Source organism: Dasypus novemcinctus, chromosome 25 (genome assembly GCF_030445035.2).
Source record: "Dasypus novemcinctus isolate mDasNov1 chromosome 25, mDasNov1.1.hap2, whole genome shotgun sequence".
NCBI classification, from domain to species: Eukaryota; Metazoa; Chordata; class Mammalia; order Cingulata; family Dasypodidae; genus Dasypus; species Dasypus novemcinctus.
The window spans coordinates 53070919-53098160 of record NC_080697.1 but is presented as its reverse complement, the minus strand read 5'-3'; the positions used below and the strand labels follow the sequence as shown (position 1 = coordinate 53098160).

At 40.9% G+C, this 27242-nt stretch overlaps 1 protein-coding gene across 1 annotated transcript in view; it reads left to right on the top strand.

Annotated features, from left to right (window-relative positions):
* The first annotated feature begins 4662 nt into the window (after positions 1-4662).
* Positions 4663-27242, top strand: part of CSMD1 (CUB and Sushi multiple domains 1) — a 2093507-nt gene continuing 2070927 nt past the window's right edge. Inside the window, exon 1 of the mRNA XM_058288018.2 lies at positions 4663-4777. Within this exon, the coding sequence (XP_058144001.1) occupies positions 4702-4777 (76 nt within the window). The 5' untranslated portion in view covers positions 4663-4701. The remainder of the gene's footprint in view (positions 4778-27242) is intronic.

The window sequence follows — 27242 nt, the reverse complement described above, 5'->3', positions numbered from 1 at the left end:
TTGTTTTTCTTCAAGGTCACTTGCTTATGTAGAAAGTAGTAGATATGGGATTCAACGCTGGTACAGGGACCCTGGGGGTTCTCAGCGCGTGGTGGCAGAGTGCACCGCCTCATCCCATGCACACGGAATCAAGAACTCTGGGGCTGCGCCAGCAATCTGCTCTTCACAAACCTTCCAGGTAATTCTGGTGCACGCCATAGTCTGCAGTTCATTCTGTGCCCCTTCAATGAAGCCACTCATTTGTGAAAGGAGAGAATTCCCAACATTTCTCATTCTTCCCACCAGATCATTTCCAGCATGGATTATCTCCTGACTCAGCTTTACTTGTCACCGTTAGTCTCCTACAAGATAACTACTAACCCCTCTGTCTTCTAAGTTCATTAACAAAAGGGATAACCAGTTAAAGTTATTACTTTATTAGAAAGAAAAGGGAAAATGTTCAACATGTACTTATTATAAACTCAGTCAATGAGAATAGTTACAAAAAGCTAGATTTACATTCAAATCATAACAGGTTACTTTTTATCTTTTTTTAAATTTTTATTTTTATGGAGACTGTTCCACATATGGGCACTTGAAAGGAATGCATGTTCTGCTATTTTTGGATGGAATGTTCTAGTGTCTCACTCTGCTCTTTTAATAAAGTGACCAGGGCACATAAGAACCTTAGAGTCCAAGTCCATGTGCTCTTCAGTCAGTAGGGAAAGGCAAGTGAGATGGTTTTTAAATGTTGATGCAGCAATGGACTTAGGTCAACAGGTCTGCCTTAGATTTACTTCCTGGTCTTTTAATAGCATGTAACATTCTACCAATAACTTGATCTCTTAAAGCCACTGTTCTTCATCATTGGGGGGTGGGGTGGGGTTCAATAATTACAATCTCTCAGGGTTATTGCACGGTATAAATGAGATTATACAAAAGGCCTTAGCAAAAAAAAATAAGTGATTATTTTGTTTTCTGCTTACATCCTTTAAGCTCCTCATACCTTTTACTCTTTCTAGACAGGCCCTGCGTTTAGGGAAAATGAGTCATATGGCCAAAACACTGAGCCTCTAGTACCCACCAATTTCAAGTATGTGTCATGTGGCATTAAACAAGTCAAACCATGACACTTTTAGCGATCATGGTAACAGAGCCTCAAAGGTGTTCTAAGATTTTCCACACATATGCAACTTTTCTCACTGATTAGCATTTGTATTGGTCCAATTAAAAATATCTAATTTTACCTAAACTATCCTGCTTATATTTCTGTCTCCACATCAGTCAATTGCAGTTGAAACTGAAACCACTCTTCTTCTTCACTTGCTACACTTCTCAAATGCCATATGTTGTCATATGAGCACCCACTGAGTCTTAATGTAGGTGTTACGGAGTTTAGGGAAGCCTTTATCCTTCCAGGAAGCGAATCCCAGCTCGTCCTTCATCATGCCATTACTCAACTCTCTGGTCCCGAGAGCTGATAGTTTTTCTGTTACTGCTTCGCTAGGATCCTAAGCTGTAGAGAGTAGTTTACCCAGAAATGGATTAACAAAAAACACAGTGCTGGCGTGTAGGGTTCCCAGCGGGGCAGGCCAAGGCAGAGGAGCTGTCACAAAGCCAGCTGGGGAGAAGTCACCAAGTCCTGCATGCACCCTAATCCAATTTGGTTAATACTGTGCTAAGTAACTTGCATTCGATTCTTGATATAAATCAAGACTTTCCCAATCATTTACAAATCAAAGGGAAAAACCCCCACCAGTAACCTAGAAATAGGCTTCATCTACAGCTGATTATATGTGGAGTGCAAGATTGCTCCACAGGAACATCCAAGAACAGCTAGGGAACCAAAGATGAGATAAGGAAAAGATAAGCCCTGGGACCACCTATTTCTCTGCAAACCCCGAACGAGAAAATCTTGACACTAGATGGCAGCAGTGCCACATGTTTTCTTTCCAAATTTAAATGGCCTGGAAATCTTGGGGGAAAAAAATTGCAATATTAATATACAAATACAACCATATTACGAAATCAGCCTATCCTACTTGACAGCCATTTCCCAACCCTCCTCATACTTATGATCACGAAATAATTTGGCTTTTTTTTCTAAGTGCGAAACCTTAAGCTGCATTAATCATATAACTCTATAATCTAAGTTCTGGCCCAAGAAAATACTCCATAGAAATAAGAGCAAAAATGGGTTGTTACTAGTTCATGGGATCACTGTTTCTCGCAAGTTTGAATCAAATAGATAGATAGATTCTTTGCAACCTGGAGAAAGGAGATGATATTAAAAGCTATAAAGCAAAACACAACTCCAAGAAAATCAACCTGGAGCATGTCACAATTCTGTGCAAAGGTGTTCAGATTCACAGGTGACACTGAATGTTGCTGATTTTGGTCCCAATAAAGTACAAATCATCTATGAGTTCTAGCCCAGAGTGGTTGCATTTTGGAAACGTTTTTTAATGGCAGAAATCCTTCTTGGTGACACGAGTCATTAGGAATAGCAGTGCAAAGACAAGACACCGTTTCTCAAGGAGAAGTCAGCTCTTTAGCTCCTAAAAGAGATCAATTTTTCCTGATGAGGAGCTCGAAATGAACTATTGGAGCACTTAATGGGTCTTAAAAAGCATTTTTGTTCATTTGCTGAGTTATAGATACCATCTGGGGTCTGATTTTAAATCACAGAGGGGGTGACCTCTACCAGCCTAGTTCAGTCTAAAGAGTAGAACTCATGGTTTCCTCTGGGAATTCTCCTGGAATCGAGCCATTCTGTCTTATTATTTTCCTTCCAGGGATAACCATGGCGAAATAGAGCTCTGCAACTGTGGAAAATCCAAGTCATATCTATGGTGGCAACTTTCAGAGAAGAAAATTTAATTTCTCACATTTGCAAGCTCTTTTTCCTATGACAGAGAAAAGATTCTTGATGGTAGCTCCAGATCCTCAGGGTAGAGCACAATGAGACTAAAGAAGTCATGGTTGGGTGGTTAAATTTCAAGGTTGTAGCTCTGAATTTTCTAGATTCATTATGGTCTTCTCTTATAGTGTAGAGATCACAGGGGGCAGGGTGAAGCTAAGAAAATTAAAGCAGAGATAAGAAAATATTATGAAATAGCTGATTTAATCTTGAAGACTGAGACCAAATGCAGGGGTAATGAACTACCCTGACAGATTGCCATTGCCCTCCATCCCACCAAATAATGCCCTGGTGGGGTGACACCGTGCTCACTAGAGTTGGTATCCTGTAATATCTCAGAGCTTAGGGTATGAGCCTTTCTTACCCAGGTGTGCGGCTTCCCAAGTTCTAGTTCCGCCCGTTCTCTAAAGGAATCACTTAAGCCCTTTTTGTCAGGAATGGTCTTTAAATGTCCCTTTGTCAATCTTACCACTCACCTACGGTTTCTGTTTCCGTTCTTAACTTCTTACTCCCTTCCTCTAAAATGTCTTGCCTTCATATTCCCCAGAGACTACGGAAGCGCCTCTTCTCTTGGGGCAGCTGGATGGAATTCTGGTTGCTTCTCTGGAGGACAGCTGTTCCAGAACTCTATCCTGCCCTAGCTTCTACTCCGCAGATTCAGCCGAGAGCCCTGTCTTTTCACGCTGAAGGTCCCTTTCCATCCCATTAAAATTTATACACCGTTGCACATGAAGGTTTCCTGATATTCCTCTTTTCATAGCCAGACCATACTAGCTCTTCCAAAGACACTTTAGAATGTTGGATTTAACCTGAACCTGAAGTTTATGTCTGGACAACCCTATCTCAAAGACACGTCAGGAAATAGGAAAATCGTCATAACTCCTTGCAAGCAGTCATCTTGCCAAAGATGATTTCCATTGTGGGGGGGAAAAATAATGTTTATTTTCCATTCCTGGACACAGACCTTGCGCCCTCCCTCCTTCCACCTGCATTGTTTTTCCAAGTTATGCAAGGGATTTCTCTGTGGCTAGCAAGGAGAGAGTGACCCGCGGGTAGAGCCGCAAAATTCCTCCAGTTTGCCCGGAGTTGCGCGATGGCCTCGTCCCTCCCCCGGCCGCGGCGCGGGCTTCCCCCACCCCGGACCCAACAAGTCTCCCGCCCGCAGCGCGCGCCCGGGCGCCGGAGGCGGGCTTGAACGCGCCGCGGCGAGGGGCGCCCGCGGGCCCGGGGCCGGGCGCTGCCGGGGATTGCGCCGTGCCCAGCCTCCTTCCCCTCTCCGCGGGCAGGGATGGTTGAGTCCAGCGCCACGGCAGCGGCTCCTGGTGCGCGGAGCAGCCTGTCTCCTGCGCTCTCCGCCTTTTCTCTCTAGACGGAATCTCTCCCTCCCCCGAGCGCCCCCCCCCCCCCCCCCCCCCGAGCTGCTCCCACTCGCGGGGCGCTGCCTCCAGCTGCCTCCTCTCCAGGGCTCTCCCGGCTCCTCGGGCTGCGCTCGCCACCTCTGCCCCCGCCCGCAGCCTCTGCGCCTCGGTGCCCGCCCGCCCCGGCGCTGCCGCCGCCCGGGGCCCCCGCTCGCCGCCGCGCAGCCCTGCAGAGGCTTCGGACCTGATGCTCGCCGAGGGAGGCGAGCCGGGCGCCCAGACCTGCGGGAGGCGAAGGGCGCACGGCCGGGCGCGGGAGCCCCGCTCGCCGCCGCGCCTCGCCCGCTGCTGATCCCCGGGCCGGGCCGCTCCCCCCCGCCCGGGGCGACGGGCGCCCCCGGCGCGAGCCCCGGCTGCGCGCGTGTGTGTGGACTAGCTGCAGACATGACGGCGGGCAGGAGATCCCCGGCGCTGCTCCTGCCGCTCGTCCTGGGCGCCGGGCTCCTCGCCGCAGCTACGGGTAAGCCGCGCTGCCGTGCAGGCCGGGGCAGGGGCGAGCCCGGCGTGCTCCCGCTCCCGGGCGCGAGTGCGGGTCTCGAGGGCGGCGGGCTGGCCGCTAGCGGGCATCGGCCGGGTGGCTCTCCCTCGCGGAGGCTGGGGAAGGCAGCCCCCGGCCTGGAGCGGCCGCGCTCCTGCTCCTCCGCGCCACCCCCGCTCGCTTTCCCCCTCGCTGGGGTCCAGGAGGTGGCTCTTTCGGCGCGGTGGCACGGGGCGGTGGGGAGAACGCAGCCCGGCCCGCGCGCGGGGCAGCAGGCGCGCCGCGGCGGGGCTCGGGTGCCTCCTCCGAGGCGTGGGCGCCAGGGGTCGGGGTGGGTGCGGGGAGTTCCCGAGACTTTGGACGCCGCGGACCTGGGGCACCGCGGAAAAGTGGCCCCGGCCACGCCGACCTTGCCGACTCGGCTTCTCTAGGGGAATTTCGGTACCAGGGAGCCAAGCGCCCCGCCGACCTGCCTCCCCGCACCCCCGCACCCGCTTCCTCTTTCCCTCCAGCTGACTCAGTGAGGGCTGCGAGCTACCTCGGTGCAGTTCTCCCGGCTCCCCTCTGCCCGGACTTTGCTCCTAGCAAGTTGTAAGGAGTTGGCGAGGAGCGTGCAGAGAGCCGGGGAGTCCGCGACGGGCTTTCGCCCCAGCTGTGTTCCCTGGGATCCCTGGGTCGTTCCCCTTTTCCGTCCCCGGTCACAAGGAGGAGGTCTCCTCTGGGTCGCCCCTGGGGTTTAAGATTCAATGAACTTGGTCTTCTCCTTGAAATGAGTTAGGGATTGTTTTCTCCCAACTAGCCTAACAGGCTGCAACCTGGCAACAGCTCGTGCACTTGTCTATTCTATGGGCAGGAAAACAATCTCCCTCTTGATTCAGCGAGAAGAGGGAGAGAGGGAGAGGGAGGGGATTGATTGATTTTCACATTGGAAAGTACCTGCCCCCATTTCCTCATGTTAGCCCCATGGAAGCTTCCCCTTTCAATCCACACCCCATCTTCTGACTCCTGGGATTATCTATAGCCAAATAGATGCGCTTTTTTTTCTACATCTTCTTTTCTGTTTTAAAGGATGGCGTCAATTGCATCTCGTGTGTGTGTGGTTTTTTTTTTTACTAGTCATTTGCTCTTTACTTAAAGTCCCATTTCCTCTCTAGCTTCTTCCATCTTATTTTTCACCCATTTTCTATTCCTCTAGTGTTCCAGATTCCAGGGTGATTGACAATGCGAAGGAGGACTGTATCTGGTTCCATTAGGAAACTCCAGATCGGCCTGGAGAGAGACGGGGAGAACTGCAGGGCGGGTGTCCTCTCCCGCGGCTCTCCTCCTCCGGGGGTGCAGCCCCCCCCCCCCCACGGCCCTCGCCCTCACCCACGGGTGTCTGTGCGGATGCTGCCCAGGAGCAGAGGGAGGGAGGTGGCTCCCGCGAGGTGGCTCAGGCACTAGAGCTGCTCAAAGTCTGGAGGGACTGGGAAGCTTCCCGCAGAGAGCGGCCCTCTCACCAGCCCCTCCCGCGGTGTCCGGCGTGCCTGGCCTTGGCCGCTGTGGCTGGAAGTGTCCCCAGGCCCTGCCAGCGGCGCCAGGCCGGACCGCCCAGGCCTCTGGTCCAAGGCTCCTGCTGGGAATCGAAATGCGAGGCAGGCCAAGTCGAGGTGTTAAGAGGGCTTCCCGGGAGGGCTGCCGTGCGTGGTGGGGGGCGGGAGAGGGCCGGCCTTGAGCCCGGGAAGCCCCTGCGTGGCGAGAAAACACCTGCCACGCAACTCCGGAAAACTTCCCGCCCCTTTCCCCTCAGCTCCCAGCCCGCCTCGGCCGCGGGCCCCCTCCTCGCCGCAGCCCGGGCCGGGGAGCGCACGCTCGGTTCCCTCCCGCTCCGCGCGCTCCGAGCTCCCTTCCCCCGCAATTAGCCGAGGTTGCTGCGTGGAGCCCGCGTCGGCCCCGCGTCTGGTGTTTAATAACCCGCACACGTGTGCGCTGGGTGGATCCCGCCCCCACGCGGGTGGACGGATGCTGGCGGCCGGAGTGGGGGCGGGCGGCGGAGTGAGCCGGGGGCGAGGGGCGCCCAGGACGGACCCTGGAGGAAACAGGCCCCTGGGCGCCGAGTCCTGGGCACTCCCCGGCGCCTGGAGGTCAGCCCGGGAGAGAGCGCCCTCCCGCCTACCGCGCGGGGCCCACGCGGGACAGAGGCGTCCCCTGGGGTCCCGGCGCGGCGGTGGCACTGCTGGGGGGTGGGCAGCAGGGTGGGGGTCTGGAATGTTCGCTGCGCTATTGTCTGGCTGGGGCGAGGCGGGGGGGACGGTGAGCGAGTGCGCCCCGCGCCCGCGGAGACGCGCGCGAGCGTGTGTGGCCGCGTGGGCGCGTGGGCTGCGGGCGGGCGCGGGTGACGCCAGCGCCGGAGTCGCCGTGTCTGCGCTCTGGGCACCGAGGCGGGGTCCCCGGCGCTCGACTGCCTGCAGCCGCCGGCGGCCCAGGTCGGGCCTCAGCCTGGGGGGGCCCGGGGGCCGGGGCGCGAGCACCCACCCCCGCGTCAGCAGCTCCGGGGGCGGCCGCGCGCGGGAGGACTTTCCCGGGGAGGAGCGGGTGGCGCGCGGCGCCCGTCCACTGGTCCCGCAGCCGTGGCCGCGGAGGGCGGGCAGCTCTTGGTGCGTGGGGCGTATTGTAATTCGTGACCTGTTTGCGGAGTCGTGAGAGGCTCAAAGCGGCCGCAGTGGCAGGCAGGACGGCTGTCCCCGCGCCCTCGGCTTCACCTGACCGTGCTGTGCTCTTCAATAAAACCTGATGGGTACCGAGGACTCGTTTTCTCCAATTTTTTTTGCTTTATTAATGTTATTTTAAAGGTTGGGTCCCAAGTGTGGCTAACCCTTCAAAAATACCACATTTTTAGGGGCCAAGGGAGAGGGCTGGAGGTAAATCGGAGGGACCCATTCCTTCCCTGAGCGCCCAGATTTGCGCCCTGTTTCCAGGATGACCTGTTTGGGGAAAGGAAAGTTTTCCTCTCAGTTGTCTCCTGCTTTTGTGCAGCGATGATGAGCATGCAGCATTTGAAAGGCACGACTTCCCCAAGCAAAACACACATGACACTGGCCCAGGGCAGTCCCAAGGTAGGAAGCCTCCTGGGAGGAAAAAAAAGGGGAGAGTTTTCACATGCTCAATTCTAACACTCCCTAACTCACCCAGCAATGAAATAAAAGGAAGCCCTGCCAAATTGCCCCAGAAGCTATCTAACTCAACGTAAATGGACTTTGTGTGTGAGAGAGAGCCTTCCAAGCCTGCAATCTTTTAGATAAACTACCTTTTAAAAAATTCAGATCCTCAGAAGGATGAGGAGACCTTAGTTATCAGGTGATATTCTCTTACGACAGGGCCACACCGCCTGTACTGGCTCTTGGTGAAGCCAGGAAACTGCAGTGAATGCGCTGCTTTTACGGAAAACCCCAAATCCATCATCTACTCAAAAGTGGACCACTTAAAACGTGAAGCTACTATTTCTGTCTTCATGATTAGCTTGGTCAATCGTATTTTTGTTTGTTTTTTTACTGCATTGTTAAGGGGGTTTTGTGTTTTCTTTTCAATTCAAAACGTTTCAACCCAAAACTTTCTCCTGCTTCCTTGCATTCCCTTTAGTTCCTAGTTGGGGATTTTAAGTCCTTAAAAAGTTAAGCGAAAGAGAAGCCGTCCTCCAAGGTGACAGGTTTTGTACACATGATTAGCAGGACAATGTCTCATGAAACAAGTCCGGCCAACCAAGCAGCAGGTAGGAAAGGGGTCCTAGGATCCCCCAGGGCTCCAGCTCACCTCCCTCGGGCCTTGGGAGAAAAGGGAAAGGCTGTGTTTACATCGGCTTTCAGCTGGCCAATCAAGCTTGATAAGAAGAGGGCAGCACCTACAGTGCTTCAAAGTTCTACAAGCGAAAACCGCTCCTCCTGGGGGCAATGCTTCCTTAGTCTCCAGTTTATTGTTTCAAACACCAACACAGCTCCAAAATGTCAAGAGCCGCGTCCTGCTTCCCTTAAGTAAGAGATAAACGGTGGTGCAGTGGCTAGTTAGTGCTCGTTGCAGACTATACAGCCAATCCAGCGTAGACATTTCTAAGCTGTCAACATGCAAATAGCGTATTAAATACCTCCTGCTCTGTTGAATTCTAAATGTGCCTCTGGTAGTTGTTCTGCAGGGCTTAGAGTAGAAAATAAGCTACTACAACTTGTATACGTGTACTTTACACTTTCCCTTTGTCCTTTTATGTGTCTTCTGCTTAAATCCATTTCCTCCTATAAAGTAATTATTTCATAAAAAGTTGAATGACTACTCCTTATACATAGTAGATGATAAAATGTACTCTCTTCAAGTTTATTTTATTAGCCAGTAAACAAAAAGTATATGGGTAAAGGTATAGCTAGGCTGTGATCTAAAGTATTTGTACCTTTGGGTTGTAAGGGCAGATTTAAAAGCCTGTTGGTTTTCGAATCTTGTTGAAGAAAACAAAGCTCAGGCAGGCATGGGCTCATTAAAAAGAACTACTATAATTTTATAGCAGTAATACATTTTGCAATTTATTAGTTGAAATCTTCCTACTTTATCTTGTACTGTAATTGTTTTAGTTCAGGAAAAGTTATAAAAAGGAAAAGAATTTTTTGGCATTCCATCCAAATATGTGTACAATATTTCCATCTTAGTGCTAATCAACTTGAGGCATTTTTGTCCCATCATTTGTAAAGTAGTGTCATCAATCATGCTGCATAATTTTTAAAAAAATGATCCTTGATGCTAACATGAGATCAAGAGAAGTGCAGACACAGAAGAGGCATGCACTTCCCAGTTTCTCCACCAACACTCATATTATATAGAATATTGGCACAATTCTAAGTGCCTTTTATTTTTTATTTTTTTGTTTTTTGTAGTTTGGAGATCCTCATCCTCCGCAGTAAAATTCAAGGAAAACTAATATGCCATGTAGGTATGTTAGATGGAACTCCAACTTTCTGCTTGAAGTTCCCAGATAATTGTAAGCCACATGAGTAGCAGACGAGGTTTGAAAGCACGAGCATTCCCCCGGTGTTTTGTGGTAATATTATGTTTGTTGGTTGTTGTTGTTTTTTGTACTAAATATGTCACCTTTATCATTGTAGATATCCGCATTATAATCTATGATCATGATATAGAGTTTTTTAATATCCCCTGATATTATTATTCACGAATTTGTATGTGTATAAACACTTCAGGCATTGTTTAAATGCAGATTCTGTGGCCTTTTCCACCAAGAGGTTCTGGAGATGTGGGCTTCGTGTGGGGTCACCAGTCTGTATTTTATGCCACTCACCCCTCCCCTAGGGTAGTCCTGATATTGAAACTTTCCCAGTGAGGTGAACCCAACACTGGGTATGATCTGGTAAAATATGGTTCTAACTTGGAGCTGGTTAAAATGCAATGGATATTTTGCAAATCTAATAGTTTATAAGCATTGTCATATACACACACACGTATATAACTCTACCCTCCTTGTTGATAAAAGGCATTAAATTTTAATAACCTATTCACTGAGCCTTCACAGGCTTTTTAATTAGCCAACACAGCCTTCATGATGAATATACCATATTACCAATTTGTGCAATTATTTTAAAAGTTTTCTTCTTTATCATCAGTGCCTCTGTTATCAGTGCATATCATTCTGTGCTGTTTAATCTTTTAAAAAGTGGTTTTATAACAAAGCCTAAATTCAAACTCCTTGTCTATTATGTTTATATTATGGGAATCCTTCAAGGGATCATTATACTCTTTCATATAAAAATACTGTACAAGTGAATTATTTTAATGACTTTTTTCTTTTACTGTTTAGTATACTCCGATAGGATTAGTGTTATATAAGAAAGAGCTACACGTTAGATTAAAATTTGTATTATTTGGGGAGTGATCTCAAATGAATTAGAAGCCTTTGAAATTATTTGTGATTTCTAAGCAATCACTTTCCAGATGCCTGTTGAAATCCTATTCTTTGCTTCTGAGAAAAAATTCTCCTCTCATTTTTAATTGATAGTGTTTGCACTGATCTCTTACTAGTAAGTGAATTTATACATGAAGTTTGTTATTCATGTAAATCACACAGTGGACTTGCACAATGCATATTCCTCATAAAATGATACACCCTGACAGTGTCCTGACTGTGGCCCTTAACGTTTTACCTGGTGACTCCCTGAGGAAAAGTCTCACTTCCATTTTCTATCAGTAAATTGATTTTCAACATAACACAGCTTTGACTCTTACGCACACTGTATACTTATCAAGGTTAGCAAAAGTTAAACATAGGTCCTTTTAATGAAAATGATGGGTTTTCTGGAACCTAAACAAAACTTTTCTTTCAAAGACTGAACTGTAAGAGTTTATTCAGAGGGCATCAATGACTTTGTCACCATGTTTTAGACTACGTTTTTTTTTGGTTAGGAAAATGGTTTACTTTATGTGTACTACAGCTGTGTGTAGTTGAGTCTTGCAGAGTATCATTGGCACTTCATTCAGAAAATAAGGGTGACCTTGACAGTATAAGAGGGGTCACATTTTTAAAAGAAATAAACTGAATTGAGTAGATACTTCTCTCTATGAGTTAGAGATGTAAATTTCTTCAGTATCACTCTCATATTTCTTGTTCTGCCTCGTTCTTGCTCTACTTTCTTTACAAAATATAATTACTGCAGACATTTTGATAATTAAAAAGCTAACATGTGTTAGCTAGCAAGTGTTTGCTTTTTGTTTTGTGATGCCTGCTGTATACAGGAGTTTGCAGTTTACCTGCTCATCATGCATGTCTAATTTTATTCAGAAACAATATAAAATTTTAGAAATATAATTCCTTATATAAATGCATTTAATTGGTAGACAATGTCAAGACCTAAAATCAAATGAGAAAATCATCTTGGTAATATTAGGTGAAATTATTTTGATTTATTTCTGCATTTGAAATGGAAATACCATCATTTTGGAAAAATAAAAAGATTTTTAGTCTGTAATGTACAGATGAAGAGCTGGGGGCCAAAGAAGAGATTTAGGAAATCTAGACTCTAGTAGGATTATCATAATCATTTTTCTTAATTAAAGAATTATGATACTTACCAACCCACATCACTCAATTCAATATAGTTGGATTTTTTTGTGCCTTTACGCTTTACCTAGACCTCATTCTTAACAAAGAAGTTGAATCTGTGATTGCCCCCAGGAATCCTCATTTTACCTTCAGAAGTAAACCGCAGTCACTGGATAAAATTAGCATTTGTTCAAATACTAGACTATGTGATATGTCATTTATTGCCATGCAGATATCTGTGCTGCGTTTCTGTAGGAGGTGGAATCTTACTAGACCCTCAAAGAAAGAAAAGGATTTGGAAGAGAAAGGGAACAGGAATGCATTAGTGAAGGGAGGATGAGGAGGTTGGGTGAGGCTGGTGTGAAGACTGGTGAAACCTTTGTCTTGGTGTTGTTGCCAGTTGAAGTCCAGATTAAATGGCCTGGCAGGCAGGGGCAACACCTTCCTCAGAAATTCTTCAATGGCTTCTTTAAACTAAAGGCCAGATGTAGAGCCAGGTAAACTACTCTCAGAACTATCTCCTGAAATACGCATATGTGCCACGTGTGTTGGGCCAGCCTGCCTTCTTTCTTGTGCAATCAATGGATCAAGTCTCATTTGAACTGGCAACTAATTTCTTGGAATCTAGATTTTTTTTTTTTTTGCCATTTTTAAACTTTTTTTCCAAGTCCTGTGATAGCCGCCAGTGTAATTGCTGTTGTTACCTATGTAGTTTTTTGTGCTGACGTCTAGAATGTGCTACTACAGAACCTTTGAGTTTACTGCTTGACTTACTGACTGATTACGTTGGTTGGTTTCCCAAGCACTGCATATGTCTCTACAGAATACAGAGTGCTTTCCTCAAACTAATTTTCAAAGTTTTTCGTAATCTGGCTTCCGTCTGTCTTTCTAGCAGAATCCTCTAGGCTACCTGCTAGGACTTTGCAAGTCAATCGGAACAGTGCAGTGCACATCCTAAATGCACCTATGCTTTCTCATCAGGGGGTCTTCCCATTCCATCCCATCAGTTGTAACCTCCACCTTTAGCTACATCTATTACAAGCCTACCCATCCTTGAGACCATTTCTGATTCTCTCTCAATCTCACTTTCATCTTAAGTTTTCTGTCACGTACTATGTTTAACATCCAGAAGACATAACTTAGGAAATCTTGGGTTTAGTTTTTTTATATTAATTGTCCTTGTTTGTATGGCCTTGTTTTTGTGTTTTACATCTTAATTCCTCCAAAGACTTTGAAGAGCCGGAGAGGTGAAAGAGACTCTTAAAGCCATCAGACTAACATAGTGTTTCCTTACACATTACTTACTTTCTTCATTGAATAAACGAATGCTCTCAACCTAAAGGCTTTAATTGAGTCATCATTTTTCAGTGAGCCAAATTAGTGTGTTTATAAAGATCTTATAAAGACTCATTGAAGAAAAAGTGACCTATGGGAAGTATCGGTAATGATTTCTTCCAATCACTCTGCATGATTTGTTCGTTCACATACAGAGATTCAACTTGCAAAATAATCAGTGTTGAAACCCTATATCCAAGTTTATATTGCCCCATGCTTATTTGGCTTATTTGTGCTTCCTTTTTGTGGTTGTTTCTCTTTGTATACAGAGCAAGGTATTTGAGGTGTTTGTATTTTTATCACTTTGTTATAAAAATGTAATGATATTAGAGCTTATTCAGCAGAGATGTCAACCTGCAATTGTCATTTTGATCTTCATGCCTATTTTATCTCTCAGCTTTTTAATTTAAAAGAATTACATAAGAGGATTTTGGAACAAAGAAAAACTAATCAGTCTCTCTTTTACAATTGCAGTTACAAAATTACCTTTCCAGTCTACTTTCGGTGTTAACAAGAGGAATAGGGGGGCCAAGTTGTCAGGGTATGTCAAAGATTAGGAGTCTTCTAAACTGAAAGTATAAGGATGGTAGCCAAGCCACACTTTGGGATATGATTTATATCTCCTAGAAAATGTGTTTTTCTTTCCATTTTTATGATGGGTGGACATATTTATAAATAATATAAATTGTCATACAAGCCACTATGATTTCTTCTGTGAAGTAGGCTCTCTCACGTTTTGTATTTTAAGAGTGGATCTATGGGGAAGGAAAATAAAACAAGTTGGATATTTTCTGTAATTTTTTGCAGCTTTAAAATTAGAATACTACATCTGAACCATTTTTTTATGCCCTTTAATGGCAATGCTCATGCTTTGTTCAATAAATAAAGAGGGGGTAGAGCCAGAAAGCCGCAGGCATTTGTAGCAAGATAATTTTATGTTGCCCTCTGTTCCTTCTGTTTGTCCTCTCTGCAGGACCAGATGCCACTAGGAAGAAACGAAGAGCTAGAAAATAGAGTTAAGAAGGAGGGCAGACTGGAGGGGCAGTCTTCATCTAAATACAATTTGCAGTAGTTAACTATTGCTCCTTAATATCATTCCTGCCAACTTAGCAGCCTAAAACAACCCATGTGTGTCCTCTTACAGATTCTGTGGGTTAGGGGTCTGGACATGGCATTGCTAGGTCAAGCTCAGGGTCTCATGAGGCTGCAACCAAGGTATTGGCTGGGACTGTGGTCTCATCTGAGGCTCAGTCGGGGAAGGATCTGCTTCCAGGTTCACTATAGCTGTTGGCAGAAGGCAGTTCCTTGCAGTTGTAGGACTGAGGACTTAAATTTATTGTTGGTTTTGCTAGAGGCCAAACCTTGGTTTCTAGAGGCTCTCTACAGTTGTTTGCCTTTGGGGTTTCCCAGCATAGCAACTTGCATCTTCAAAGTTGGAAAGAAGGGAGACCCCAGCCAGTTGGGCACTACGATCTTATACACATTCATGTGTGTGTCATCGTGATTACATGCTTCCTGTCATCTTTCTGGGTCAGAAGCAAGTCCCAGGTCCTGCACAGACACAGATGGGGAAGAATGACACAAGAGCATGAACATCAGTCAGTGGGGTCACGGGGACCACACAAGAGTGTGCCCATCACAGTATTCTAGACAAACATTCATATAAAAGAACATCTCGGTATCTGTAAGCAAAGGTCGTGGCTGATAATGGGCAACAATTGTAAATAGCTATTTTACAGAGATAACAAACAAGAACATATGAAAAGATCTTCAAGCTTATTAGTGAGAAAACTATTGTAAATTAAACAATGAGTTATTTTTCCCCAGTTCTTTGCAAAATATGATTGATGATATCAAGCCTTACCAAGTGATTGGGAAAAACATTCCTATACATTCTTCTTAGGTTTTGGGAGAAATTGGGAAAAAGTGGGGAGGGCATAATTTGGCCATATCAGTCAAAATTCTAAATGACCAGATCTTTTGACCTGGAAATATATGACATCATACAGAATACATGTTTATTCTTTTTAACCCTCTCTGATAATGAAAAATTGGACAGGCCTTAAATATTCATCAACTTAAAATGGCTAAATAAATTAATGTATATCACATGATATTTCTTTTATGAGGGTGTTTCCATGGAAAAATGTTGAGTTGAAAATTCAAAATAGAACATATATTATGACCTCATTTTTATGTAGGGAAAGCTCAAGATACTTTTATGTGAATGTAAAAGCATCTTAAAAGATGCATACATTGAACTATTTATGCTTAAATTTTGTTTGACTTTTTGGGTTAACTATGTCAAACTTCTCTAAATAAAATAATAGCTGTCATATTCAAACAGATCAATGGACCTCTTAGTTTTAACAGGAAAAAAAAAAAGACAAGTTGATGTCACCAGAACATATTGATGGGCAGAGTAGAGACAATAGTAAGCATTGAACTTGAAGTGTAGTCAAGTTTATTAGTCCAACACTCTAAATGTATTTGTGTCCAGACAGAGAGGTTAAATGCCTTGCCCCAGTGCAGAAGGAAAGTGAAGGCAGTGCTCAGTCTAAGCTAATGCTCTTTTCCTTCTATCACACACCAGATCACACTAATCCGTCTTCCTCTCTCCCTCCTTTCCTTCCTTCGTTTCCCCTCAGTTTATTACTTTGCTCTTGAATTAGTACAGCTGAAGAGGTGAGGCTCTCCTCTCTTGATGTAAATGTGCAGGCAACCTTTCTTTCTTATTATTACTCACTGGGAAGAACAGTAGGTCTGGAGATTCTGGGCTCAAATTTATACCATAAGATCATCCTGGCACCTGGAGCAGCACAGCATTCAGTTTTAGTGCCTGAGTTAGTACAGAGCTGCTAGGTGCCACAGAAACCCTTGGCAGGAGGGAAATGCATTTTGCCATTTTGTTAAATGCTTAACTACAGTAGTTTCGTTTAGGTCCTTTCAAAGCCCTTTCCTGTGATGCTATTTTGGTAGTTATTTAATATATTCTACACCAGTATAACCTGAGTTATAGATTTGCCACTCCAGAATATCCAATTCCAAATAACTCAAGACATTACATTTCACCAAACTGAAATATTTTGTTAGAACTGCTCTAATTAGAACAATTAGACTTTTGCACTTTTGAATTTCTTAATGATTAAAATAAAATGAATTATAAAACGATACAGCAGAAATGAAAACTAGCTTATCATTATTTAAGTTGGCATTTAATGTCTTAGGATAGAATTGATTTATCTTGGTTTTAATGTGTTCAGGGTTCCATTTTGCAGAATATTGCTCTCTGGAAAGACAGAGTTGCCTGTGTGAGAGCAAATCTACGGAGTGAGGCAACGTGTGTGCAGCTCCTGCTCTTGTCCCTTGCAGTGTGTGGCCTTGGGTAATCTCGAACTCTTGGAGACTCAAGTGTCTTTATATTTTCAAAGGAAGTAGTAATTGTAGCCAATATTGTAATATTGTAAACCATCCATGTAAAAAACAGTGCTTGACATATATTAGGCTTAAATAAATGTTAGCAAATATTTTATTATAGCAAACAAAAATTACACTTTCAATGCTAGAAATGGCCTCAGAAGAGAAATTGGAACAAGACCTAGTTTTATGGGGATAAGCTGTTTGTAGGTGAAGATTAATAATTAAACTAGTATATAAGTGAGTAGTAAAGGTGCTATAAGAATAATCATAATATCAGCTTCTAGAGTTTTTTACAGTGTACAACATTATTTGACTTTCAGTACTTCATTTAAAGACAAAAAGTACAGATTCTCAGTAAGATCAAATGATAGCAATATCAAGTTCAAATTCAGCGTGAATAAAATCAGATGTTCATTAAAATCATTTAAAGATGTTTCTAAAAACTTATATAGGATCAGGAAGCACTAGAAATGTGAAGTTACAATGAGAAGGCCAATAAAGGAAAATAATGGAAAACCTATAAAAAGCACAATTGTTTTGAAGAGTTAATTTATCTAAGATTCAAGTATGTTGGTTATGAGTGTTCCCAATGAGTACATGATGCCTCCATAGGCTGAAAGAGCTCATATATTTTTTTAAATGCTTAGATTTGCTTCTCTGAAGTATTTGATTTCAAAAGAAAATTTAAGTAGTGTGTCTTGCTGCTTGAAACATTTGAAAGAATAGTTAAATTAGTTATTTATTAGACAGTAAATCTATTACCTTTCTGAAAGGAAAGAAAAATTGCACCAACTCCTTTGGCTCTGGAATTATTCACATCTTTCAAATGGTTAGGGTCCAATTCACTGATTTAAACATTTCTTTAAACCACTAAACTGGAAAAATCAATAGCGTTAAGATAGTCAATGTGATCTGGCCTTTTCCTAGTTTAATGCCTTGTGACTCAATATGTGATTAACTTTTGAGTTTAAAAGGCTGCTTGTACCTCGTCTGCCTGCTCTGAGTTTGAAAATCTGTGTTGAGATGTTAAAAGTTAGGGTCTATGTATGTAAAATCCATGGTATGATGACAAAAATCAACCCCAAATTGGGACATTAGAATTATATGTTCTTTGCAGGGTCACATGGTTGAGACTTTCTAAATAAAGGTGCCAAAAATTTAAGTGGCTATTATGAAATACGACCGTTTCAAAATCAGGCTTGCCAATTTTGGCCGGTGAAGCAAATGTCTGTCTCTGTAACACCTGGTGTGTCCAAAGGCACATCCGCCCTGAGTTTCTGCAAGCTTGGCTCTTAAGGTCTGCAGAAAAGAGCAATTCTGAGGTCTTGGCTGGACACTCACCGAATGTGTGAGTGAATTAGGTAATTGCCTGTTGAATGGTTGCTCCCTCCTTTGACTGTCCTTAGCCCATTCCTATCAGGCCAGCCCTGGAGTTGCTCAGATAAGACCCTGCTTCAGGTCCCATTGCTTCCACGCTCAGTACAGTCTCCTCTGGCGCATGCCAACTGGGCAGCCATCTAATTTGTGGTTCTGTAACGTAGTTTCTGAATGGGGCCTCTGTAGGTGATGCTCATTCAACACTATTTCGGCGAGTTGGACTGGATGCCTGTCATCCACACGATCATGTGAGGCAGGAGGTTTGAGTTGATGTGCATTAGGGGAGTTATTTCAGGGAGATCGCTCCCAAAATGGTCTTCCGTGAGTATGTGATGTCATTGGGGCCTCTAGAAATGACGTTTTCCTGCTGCTTTAGAACCCAGGGGAGAGGAACCACGCTCTCCCCATGAATATGGGAATAGAATACTAGCACACATGTGCACACACTTGCACACACACGTACCACTAGCACATTAATTGAAAGAATTTTGGCCTGCATCTTATAAAGAGCTGCTAAAATAAGGTTGTGACAAAATGGCACTGTGTTTTTTAATAAACTGTCTTCATGTTGCAGTGAGTGGACTTGTATATTTCCAAGCTTTGCAAAATTGTTCAAGCTCTCCCTTGGCGATTCTTGATCACTTTTTGTAATTAATCACATATCTTTTATTTTTAAAGTGAGCTAGACAATAGTTCGCAATTATACGTACAAAATTAATGCTCTACATTACGTAAGAAGCTTAAGGATGAGCGCCTGATGGACACATCTTCCACCTTGAGAAGGGCACCATGTAAATATTGTTGGCAAAGGCTGTATAAAAATGAGCCTTTCATCAACCCTTACAGTGGTCAGTTCAAGTACAAATGGGGGACATCTGACAAACTGTAGCAGGAGGAGGAAAAGGCAACATATGCCCTCTTTTTTTTTATCACTTCAGAAAGCTATTGATGCCATTGTAGAGTTTTCTTTATGTTTTTAAGAGACTAGTAGTGTGTCTCAACATATTTTTAAGCACAGTTGCACTAAAGTGGCAGTTACTTAAATATTGATAAAGGAACCAGTTGAAGGAATAGATGTATTACATACCTAGCATATCAAATTTAATTTAAATGAAAGTCAATTCCAACAAGGACAAATTAGGGGTGGGGGTGAGTATTAAAACAAATCAAAATGTTGAAGAAAATAACATCTCAGCTTATTTAGGATAGGTGGGGTAGTTGTAAATGAGTTTCAATATATGATGCATTTGTTTTTAGTTATTCTTAAATTGCTGGAATCTTTTGAACATAGTGAAAGTTCAGTCTGAAGAGTTTTGTATGTATTAAACTTTATCCATGAGAAAGCAAAAGCAAAGTAAAATATAATATAGGAACATCATGACATGTTTAATTGTATTAAAACTCTAAAGGCAAACTCTTTTCTTGCATTATGATAACATCTCTTCACTAATTTAGTATATTATGTAAATAGAGGAAATATACTTCTTAAGGCATATAAAAATAAATGAAGAGATAGCACAACTTTATGAGGCAGTTACCCCATATATATACAAATGATTGTTACAGAAAAAAAAAATAATGGTTTGTGATAGTGCCATAATAATTAGTGCCAAATATTGACCTTATAATTACAAAGTTATTACCTATGACTAAACAAAGGTCCATTCCAAATCATAAATTAATAAATGTCTACTACCATTCCCTTTTTTAAATAGAGCAGTTGTAGGCTTACAGAAAATCAGGCAGAAAGTACAGATTTCCCATATAACCCCTCATAGTTTTCTCTATCATTAATATTTTGCATTACTGTCATACCTTTGTAAAATTGATAAACTAATATTACATATATTACTATATAACTATATTATTAGCTATGGCCCACAGTTTATATTAAGGTTCACTGCTTGGGCTGTACAGCTCTGTGTTTTGTTTTGTTTTTAATTTTTATTCTAAAAATGTAAACAACATACAATTTCCCATTTTAACTAATTTGAAGTATACAGTTCAGTGGTATTAATTAGTATTTACAATGTTGTGCTACCATCACCACCACCCATTTTTAAAACTTTTCCGTCACTCAAAACAGAGGCTCTGTGCCCACTAAGGTTTAACTCCCCGTTCTGCACATTTGCCACTCCCCTTTATAACCTGTATTTGAATTTCTGACTTTATGAATTTGTGTATTCTACATATTTCATGAAAGTGAGGTCATACAATATCTGTCCTTTGATGTCCAGGTTATTTCACTCAACGCGATTTCTTGAAGTTTCATGAGTTCTCCAAGGTATCAAAACTATCATTCCTTTTTCAAGCAGATTTTCTTATACCAAATAAAATTATTTTAATCAGTTATACCCAATTTGAGTAACACATGAAACCATATTTAATATTGCCTCATCTTCTGCCTGCTCTGAGTTCCATAAGTAGTATCCCCTCTTTTTAATTTTTTTTACAAAAAGCAAATAGTTTGTAATTTTATTACAAATAAGGTGTACATAATTATTACAAATATGTAATGTTATTGCAAGTGATGTAAGCATACTTTACGGCTCTGTCACAGGATACCCTAATCTTTACTACCACAATATTTGGCTGCTGTCTTTGTTTACCCAATGCATAGGATGAAGCCATAGTGAGTAAACCCCCTTTGTTCTGCTTCTGGAATTGCCGTTTTCTCACTTTGGAATAACACCTGTTTTCTTCATATCCCATGCCTGGAACCTACAGGGCGGTGGCTTCCATTCCAAGCTCTCCTTTTTCTCGTTTTGGAAACCTCCATGGGCTTCAGTTTCTTCATCTGAAAAAAAAAAAAAATCAGCAGCGTTTCAGCCCACTGCCTTTTGGCCCCAACTTTCTTTTGTTTATGACAAAAGTACAGGGATAATCAAACCAAATCAATACCTATTTTGTACTAAGTACAGGGATAATCAAACCAAATCAATACCTATTTTGAGAGTTATGGCATAGCAACCTAAATTCAATATGGCCAGTTGCAACCAGAAGAATAGAAGCCATCCATGTCCCGTGGGCTCCCTTACCCTTTGTTTTTCCTTTCTTTATTCTAATGCATTTATCTCATTAATCCCCAGTATCTCCCCTGAACTGATATACAGAGGATATTCTTTTACATTAATGTAGGCTGACATTAATTACCCTTTGTGCTTTTTCCTCTGCTACTTTCACAACCCCTTTGATAAGTAGAAGTCATCCTGGTGTATGATGTTCCCCAGCATCTGGGGTCCATTCTCACTCAGTGGGACCAATGCGTCATGCGGATCATCTACCATACTCTGTTCTTTCCTTTCTTAGAAGATAAGGTTTACTTCCGTTTTGGGTGGAAGCCTCCTTTTCCACATTTATCGCTCGATGTGAGTGACTTCTAGTAGTGCTGTAGGAAAAAGCATCGATTTTCTTAAAGAGTTTTCCCTATATAAACTTTGGAGTTGAAACTATTATTTAAAACCTTTCTCTTTTCTTAAGCCCAGTATAAGTATTAAATTTCATTTATTCTTTATGTGGAACTTTATATAGTTGCTAAGTACTCATAATACTTGAGAGCACACAGCATCTTTGGGGGAAAGCCAATACCATAACTTATCATCCTATGTTTTCCTGACAAAGAAAGAGAGACTCAAGATGTCAGCTTTACTTAGCCCCGTGTTCTAGGTTTTAGGGACCAAGGCCAAGGACATTATCTCCCAATCTCTGTCATCATCTTAAGTCTCTGGTCTAGTTACGATTCTCCATCCCTTCCAACTGCACAATCCTGCGATAATAAAAGAATAAAAATATATCTAAGTTGATGTTTATTTGCTATATAATTAACCTAGAAAATATTTGCTAGTTTTATTTTCCTGAAGAATTGCACATATTGAATGGACTCTTAGGTGATTTTTCTTTAATGTTCTAGTGACTATTATGCTCCTTCAGCCCTTAACAATCTACACATTGTATATGCAGAATCTTTTCTGTTTCAATCAAAGTTTTTAAATATATCTAGGTTCTAATTGCAGAGATAGGAAATAATCAAGGGAATCTTTTTAATACTGCAGCTAACTAGCATGCTAAGTACTATTTGACTATGCTCTATAAAATAAAACCATGCAGAGACTGATTAAAATTTCTCCTTGCTTTGTACTGTCGTTTTAAATCATATTCCCTTTTTAAAAAAAGGAAATAGACAGTCTTTGAAAAATATGTTTTCAGCCAGGTGACTGTGTTGGATTTTTTTATGTTGTTGTGAAAGGAGTGAAGAATGGTCCTGATGGCCAGGTTAAGTTCAGGAGAAGCTAAACCATTACACGGAATCTTAGGTTTCTCATTTATGTCTCTAGGTTAATTTAAAAAAAAATTACACATCCAGCAAGCATGTCACCACAATATAAGCCACTGGCAGTGCTCTGGTTAGGAGGCAGGATAAATAATTGGTATGCCTCTTCCGTAGAGTATACTTAATGGCATTTGGGAGATCTCTTGAAACACAAAATTAGACAAAAATAGAAGCCACTGTTATGTTTGGCTGCAAAGGCCTTTTGGGTCCTTACTACAGTGGGAATTCTCTTTGGCAGGAGTGGACCCTCTAGGTTTCTGTGTCAGTTGACTCATTTTTACGTTTTTATTTTGGTTTTCAAAGGAACATATATAATGCAACTCCTAGAAAGAGTTCTAGGACCAAAACCAGGAAAGTCATGTTTCAATACAAACAAATCATATTTGCAATATAAGTAAAATTTTACGTCTATTACTGCAGTTCATTCAAAGTAGTCATTCTATTATCTATTGAGCAACATTTATATGCTGAGTCCTGTGTTAGTGGCTGTGGATCTAATGTGAATAAGATACAGTCCCTGCTCTCAAGAATTTTACATTCCACTAAGAAACATTTTCCTAAATAATGTAATTAGTGTAACCAAAAAAGTACTAAAGACATAAGGTGCTCTGAAGATACTGGGTCATCCAAGAAAGAATAAATATTTCTCAATACGATATTACATTTTATAAAGAGAAGATAGAATGAGCTCTCTTTGACTGCCCAAATATTCTGGATGATTGAGGTATTATGCACTTTTTTGCTTCCTTTACAACCCCTTTGTGAAGATGTGAAATCTAGAATGATGGGATCAAATCATACAGATAACCCAAGTGATTTGTAATTTTTAAAATGACAGCTACTGTCAAGAGTCAACCATGGAACATATATGAGTACCTCCCCAAGAGGAGGTGTCATTGAACAAACTTTCACTGTATTTCCTTTTTGTTCCAAATATTAGGCTACATCAGATAAAATGATTAACAAGACAATACTTAGCCCCACGTCATGGCACTTAACATTCAGATGGCTGGAGAAAGTGTTTGTAACCACGCGATCTTAGAAATAAAAATTCCTTATCTAAGCAGAATTTCTTTATTTAGGGTCCTTGACGAGATGTCGATGATTTCTCTTTGAATATCTTTTAGTATCATATTCCAGGGTTCTACTATTCCATTAGGAAAAAATAACTGTATTTCTTTCCACTGAGCCAAATCTCCATTCTTACAACATCTTTATTTGCTGTCTAATTTCTGCCTGCAGGAGCAGCATATATTGGTATTACTCTTACTTTCATCTGACAGACCTGAAACTTGAAAACGATTTTATATCTCTTAAATTTTTTCTCACAACTTTCCCAAATTTCTTAAGATTTTCCTCAATTGTTATAAGCTGTTTGGGGGTTAATGGTAATCAAAAATAACTATTTATTACCCTTCAGATATATGATGTCCATTCCCAGGGAATTGCTTTCATGGAAAATATATTATAAACAATACTATACTCTTTTGGCCTCTACAAAGGTTTAGAGGCTATTTCTCCCCAGTATAAATAATCTAGACAAGTCAACTCTACCTTCAAATTCTGTTTCCAATTATAATAATGGGAATTTAAAAGAATGTATAAAAAATATAACTTAGAAAAGATTGGAATATTTGTACAGAGGGGTGATAATAGAAAATTAGTTATGTTTTTTCCTCAAAATATTCTCAGCCATATTTGTGGATGAAAATAGGAATATTACTACAAATGTTTTTGTGTGTATTTGCAATTAGAAATTATAGTTTGTGTGATAACAGCATCTCTTGTTAAATATATGTCTGACTTAAAATTCAATGATATTAGATAAAAATAAATCTCCTACCTTTGGCTCTTTAGTTTATTAATAATTATGGCAAATAGCAAGTGGGTGCAAATTTGCTTATTATTAGTAAGATTATTAAATTTTATTAGAGGGCTGAAAATTATTACAGAGAAGGTTGCCGTCTAAAAATTCAATCTTGAAATTGTGTCTATTTTGCCATAGGGCTAAGAAGATTGATTGATTTTTTAAAAATTAGAATAATTTCATTATCCAAAATGAATGTAGAAGAACTCCATATTGAAAAATTTAATTTATAAAAGGTTTTGTAAAAAGAATATTTAACTGCATTGGCAACTTTCATTTTACATGTTTAATATCATAAAAGAATATTTTTCAGACGTGCCATTTTTATGTCAGCATATTCTCAGCTTTTGAGCTAAAAAACCCCACAAATTATAAGAACGATAATGGCTCTTAGGTTTTATTTAGTTCAAAAATTTAATTTGGTATTTGAAAGAAATATGGTTCAGAAAAAAATCAAATAGACCGAAGTTAGGACTAAAGTTCAGGACTTCTAATTCATATCTAACCCTAACACACACAGACGTTACCCTATAGGTAACCATATATAAACTTCTTAATATTCGTTTTTAGGTAAGCATAAAATGATAAAGGAAATACAAAACTAAATAGTACATTTTCTCGTTTTCCTTTGTCAGCAAAAATATTGATATAATTTTCTAAACTGTATGATATATTTATTTTGATGATTAGAACTAAGTTATTAAGTTCTTTGAGATGAAGTTGGAAAATGGTGACTCACTTCTATGGTTTTACAAAAATGAAGCAGGGATATTTTTTCTGTCATGGAGGCAGAATGGTATGGTATAAAGGCATTAGTTGGGATATTTATTCATAACCTTTTGTATAAATCCATTTTTATGATATTTTTAAATGGCATGGTCACAGCAGGTTTTCATTGTTTCATATAATAGAGATACTTTTGGTAACAAAATAAAGATCTTTAATATTTATTGTTCATATTGTACCTTGCCCAAGTTTAGAATGATAAACCTTACAGGATTATTTTTTTTCCTTCTTTTATTATATGACTATAAAGATTATAATGAATCTCAAAAATGATTTGCTACAATCTCCTACATAGAACATCTTTCAAGAATTATGTTTCTAAGTACGATGAAGATAGAAAACATGATAATATCAGCAATAAAAATTGGCATTTCTGAATTATTTTGTCTTGGTATTTTAATACTAATTGTCTGGTAGAGATATTTATCTACCAAATATATGGTGTAACATATTCTATGATTCAAAATTTTTTTATATATATCAAGTAAAAAAAGAGATATGTTTATCCCCATTTTACAGACAAGGACACTGATAATCAAGAAGAATACCAAGTTTTACCAAACATGCAAAGTGAATGGATGGCAGAAAAATGAGTTAGAATCAGATCTGAAGTCTAATTCCTCCACTGCATCATGCCTCAGATAACAAATTAGGACAATATTGTTCTCAATTTTAAAATCATTTTTATGTATAATCATTTTCTACATTAATTTTGCATGCATCTAAATAATACTGTCATTTCTGTATTCAATTATTGAACACCAAATTGCATTTATATTTTTAGGTATTGAAGAAGTAATTAATGTATGTTCCATGAAAAATATGGTCAATATATAAAATGCACCAAGTGTTTTTATATTTTATTCCAATTTTACCATAATACAACTAAAAAATAAGCCCTCAATAATAGCTGTTTTCACCATCTCCCTTTGTGTATGTTCAGAGTATATGCTCCTTGTTTAAGTAATGGACTACTAGCTAATAAAGAGTTTTAAAATAGACTATGTCAATATTCTGGACAGTAGCCTCACTTTATTCTTGTCCTCTCAAATATCAGAACTATGAGTTATGGCTGATCAGGATGGATGAGAAAGAATGCGAAGAATGTCTCAAATAATAAATTATTCTGCACCAGTGCTGGTAGGTCCAGGCATCAGTAAGTTCAGGAGAAACAGGGTAACAAGTACCATGTGTATGTTAATAAGTGCTCTCTCTTTAAGATGAAAGTTGAACTAAAAAAAAAAAGACTTGCATTATAAAGGGTGTCATCTCCTAGAGGCTTACTTTCCGCCTCCATTAGTGGAGGGATAGATCAGTAGATCAACAGATAGATGTGAGTGAGAGAAGAGAGAAAGAGAGAGAGAGATAGATAAAGATAAATGATAGACAGATAAATAGGCAGATAGGAAGTTCTATTTTCTAGAAACTGGCTCCTAAATATGGTATGTATTAACATGTCCCTACTGGAGCTAGGTATAAGCATCTCTTATCTTATTGTTTGGGTACAGTGGTGAAGGAAAATATTATACAAAGAAATACAAATATTCTGATATTTACTAATTCCTCACATAAAGTTTTTATCATTAGCACATGAAAAATTCCTAAATATCTCTTATACAACATATACTTTTTGAGCATTACTGTTTGTTGCTCAGTTATTTTTGGTATAAAAGTGACTGACTAGGGAGAACAACATTTAAACAGAATATCGCATGGTAAAGGATGTAATAGTCTGTACAAAGTGCTTAGGAAAATTAGGGAAAGCAAATAGCAGTTCTGTGAGCTGGGCAAAAATTTCATGTACATTGTATATTCAGGATGAATTTTGAAGAATGACTCATGGTTTTCCAAGAAAAAAAGATATCCTTGGATTTGAAAACAATGTATAAAAATGCAGAGAGATGTGAAAGAGCATGGAGTGATGGAGGGAATGGCAAAATGTTTGGACCATGCATTTGGGTAGTGGCACTTACAATCGCGTTGTTTGATTGGGAGCTTTGTGTGACCATGGTTTATTGTGGAATTCAGCCTACAGCGTGAGGAATGACAGAAAAGATGAGCCATCAGACCTTCTGAAGCAAAGAAAGATGTGATTAGTTTGTTAAATAAACAAGAGAACAAACTGGGGATGGGTGAGTATTTGAAAGCAGACATCCCTAAGTCATATCTAAACCGGCTGCAGTTGAGAATGTTTGAAATCGGCTCTAAAGAGGTGAAAAAAGTGATTTGATTAAGAAGAGTCAGGGGAGGTCATAACTTAACTAGC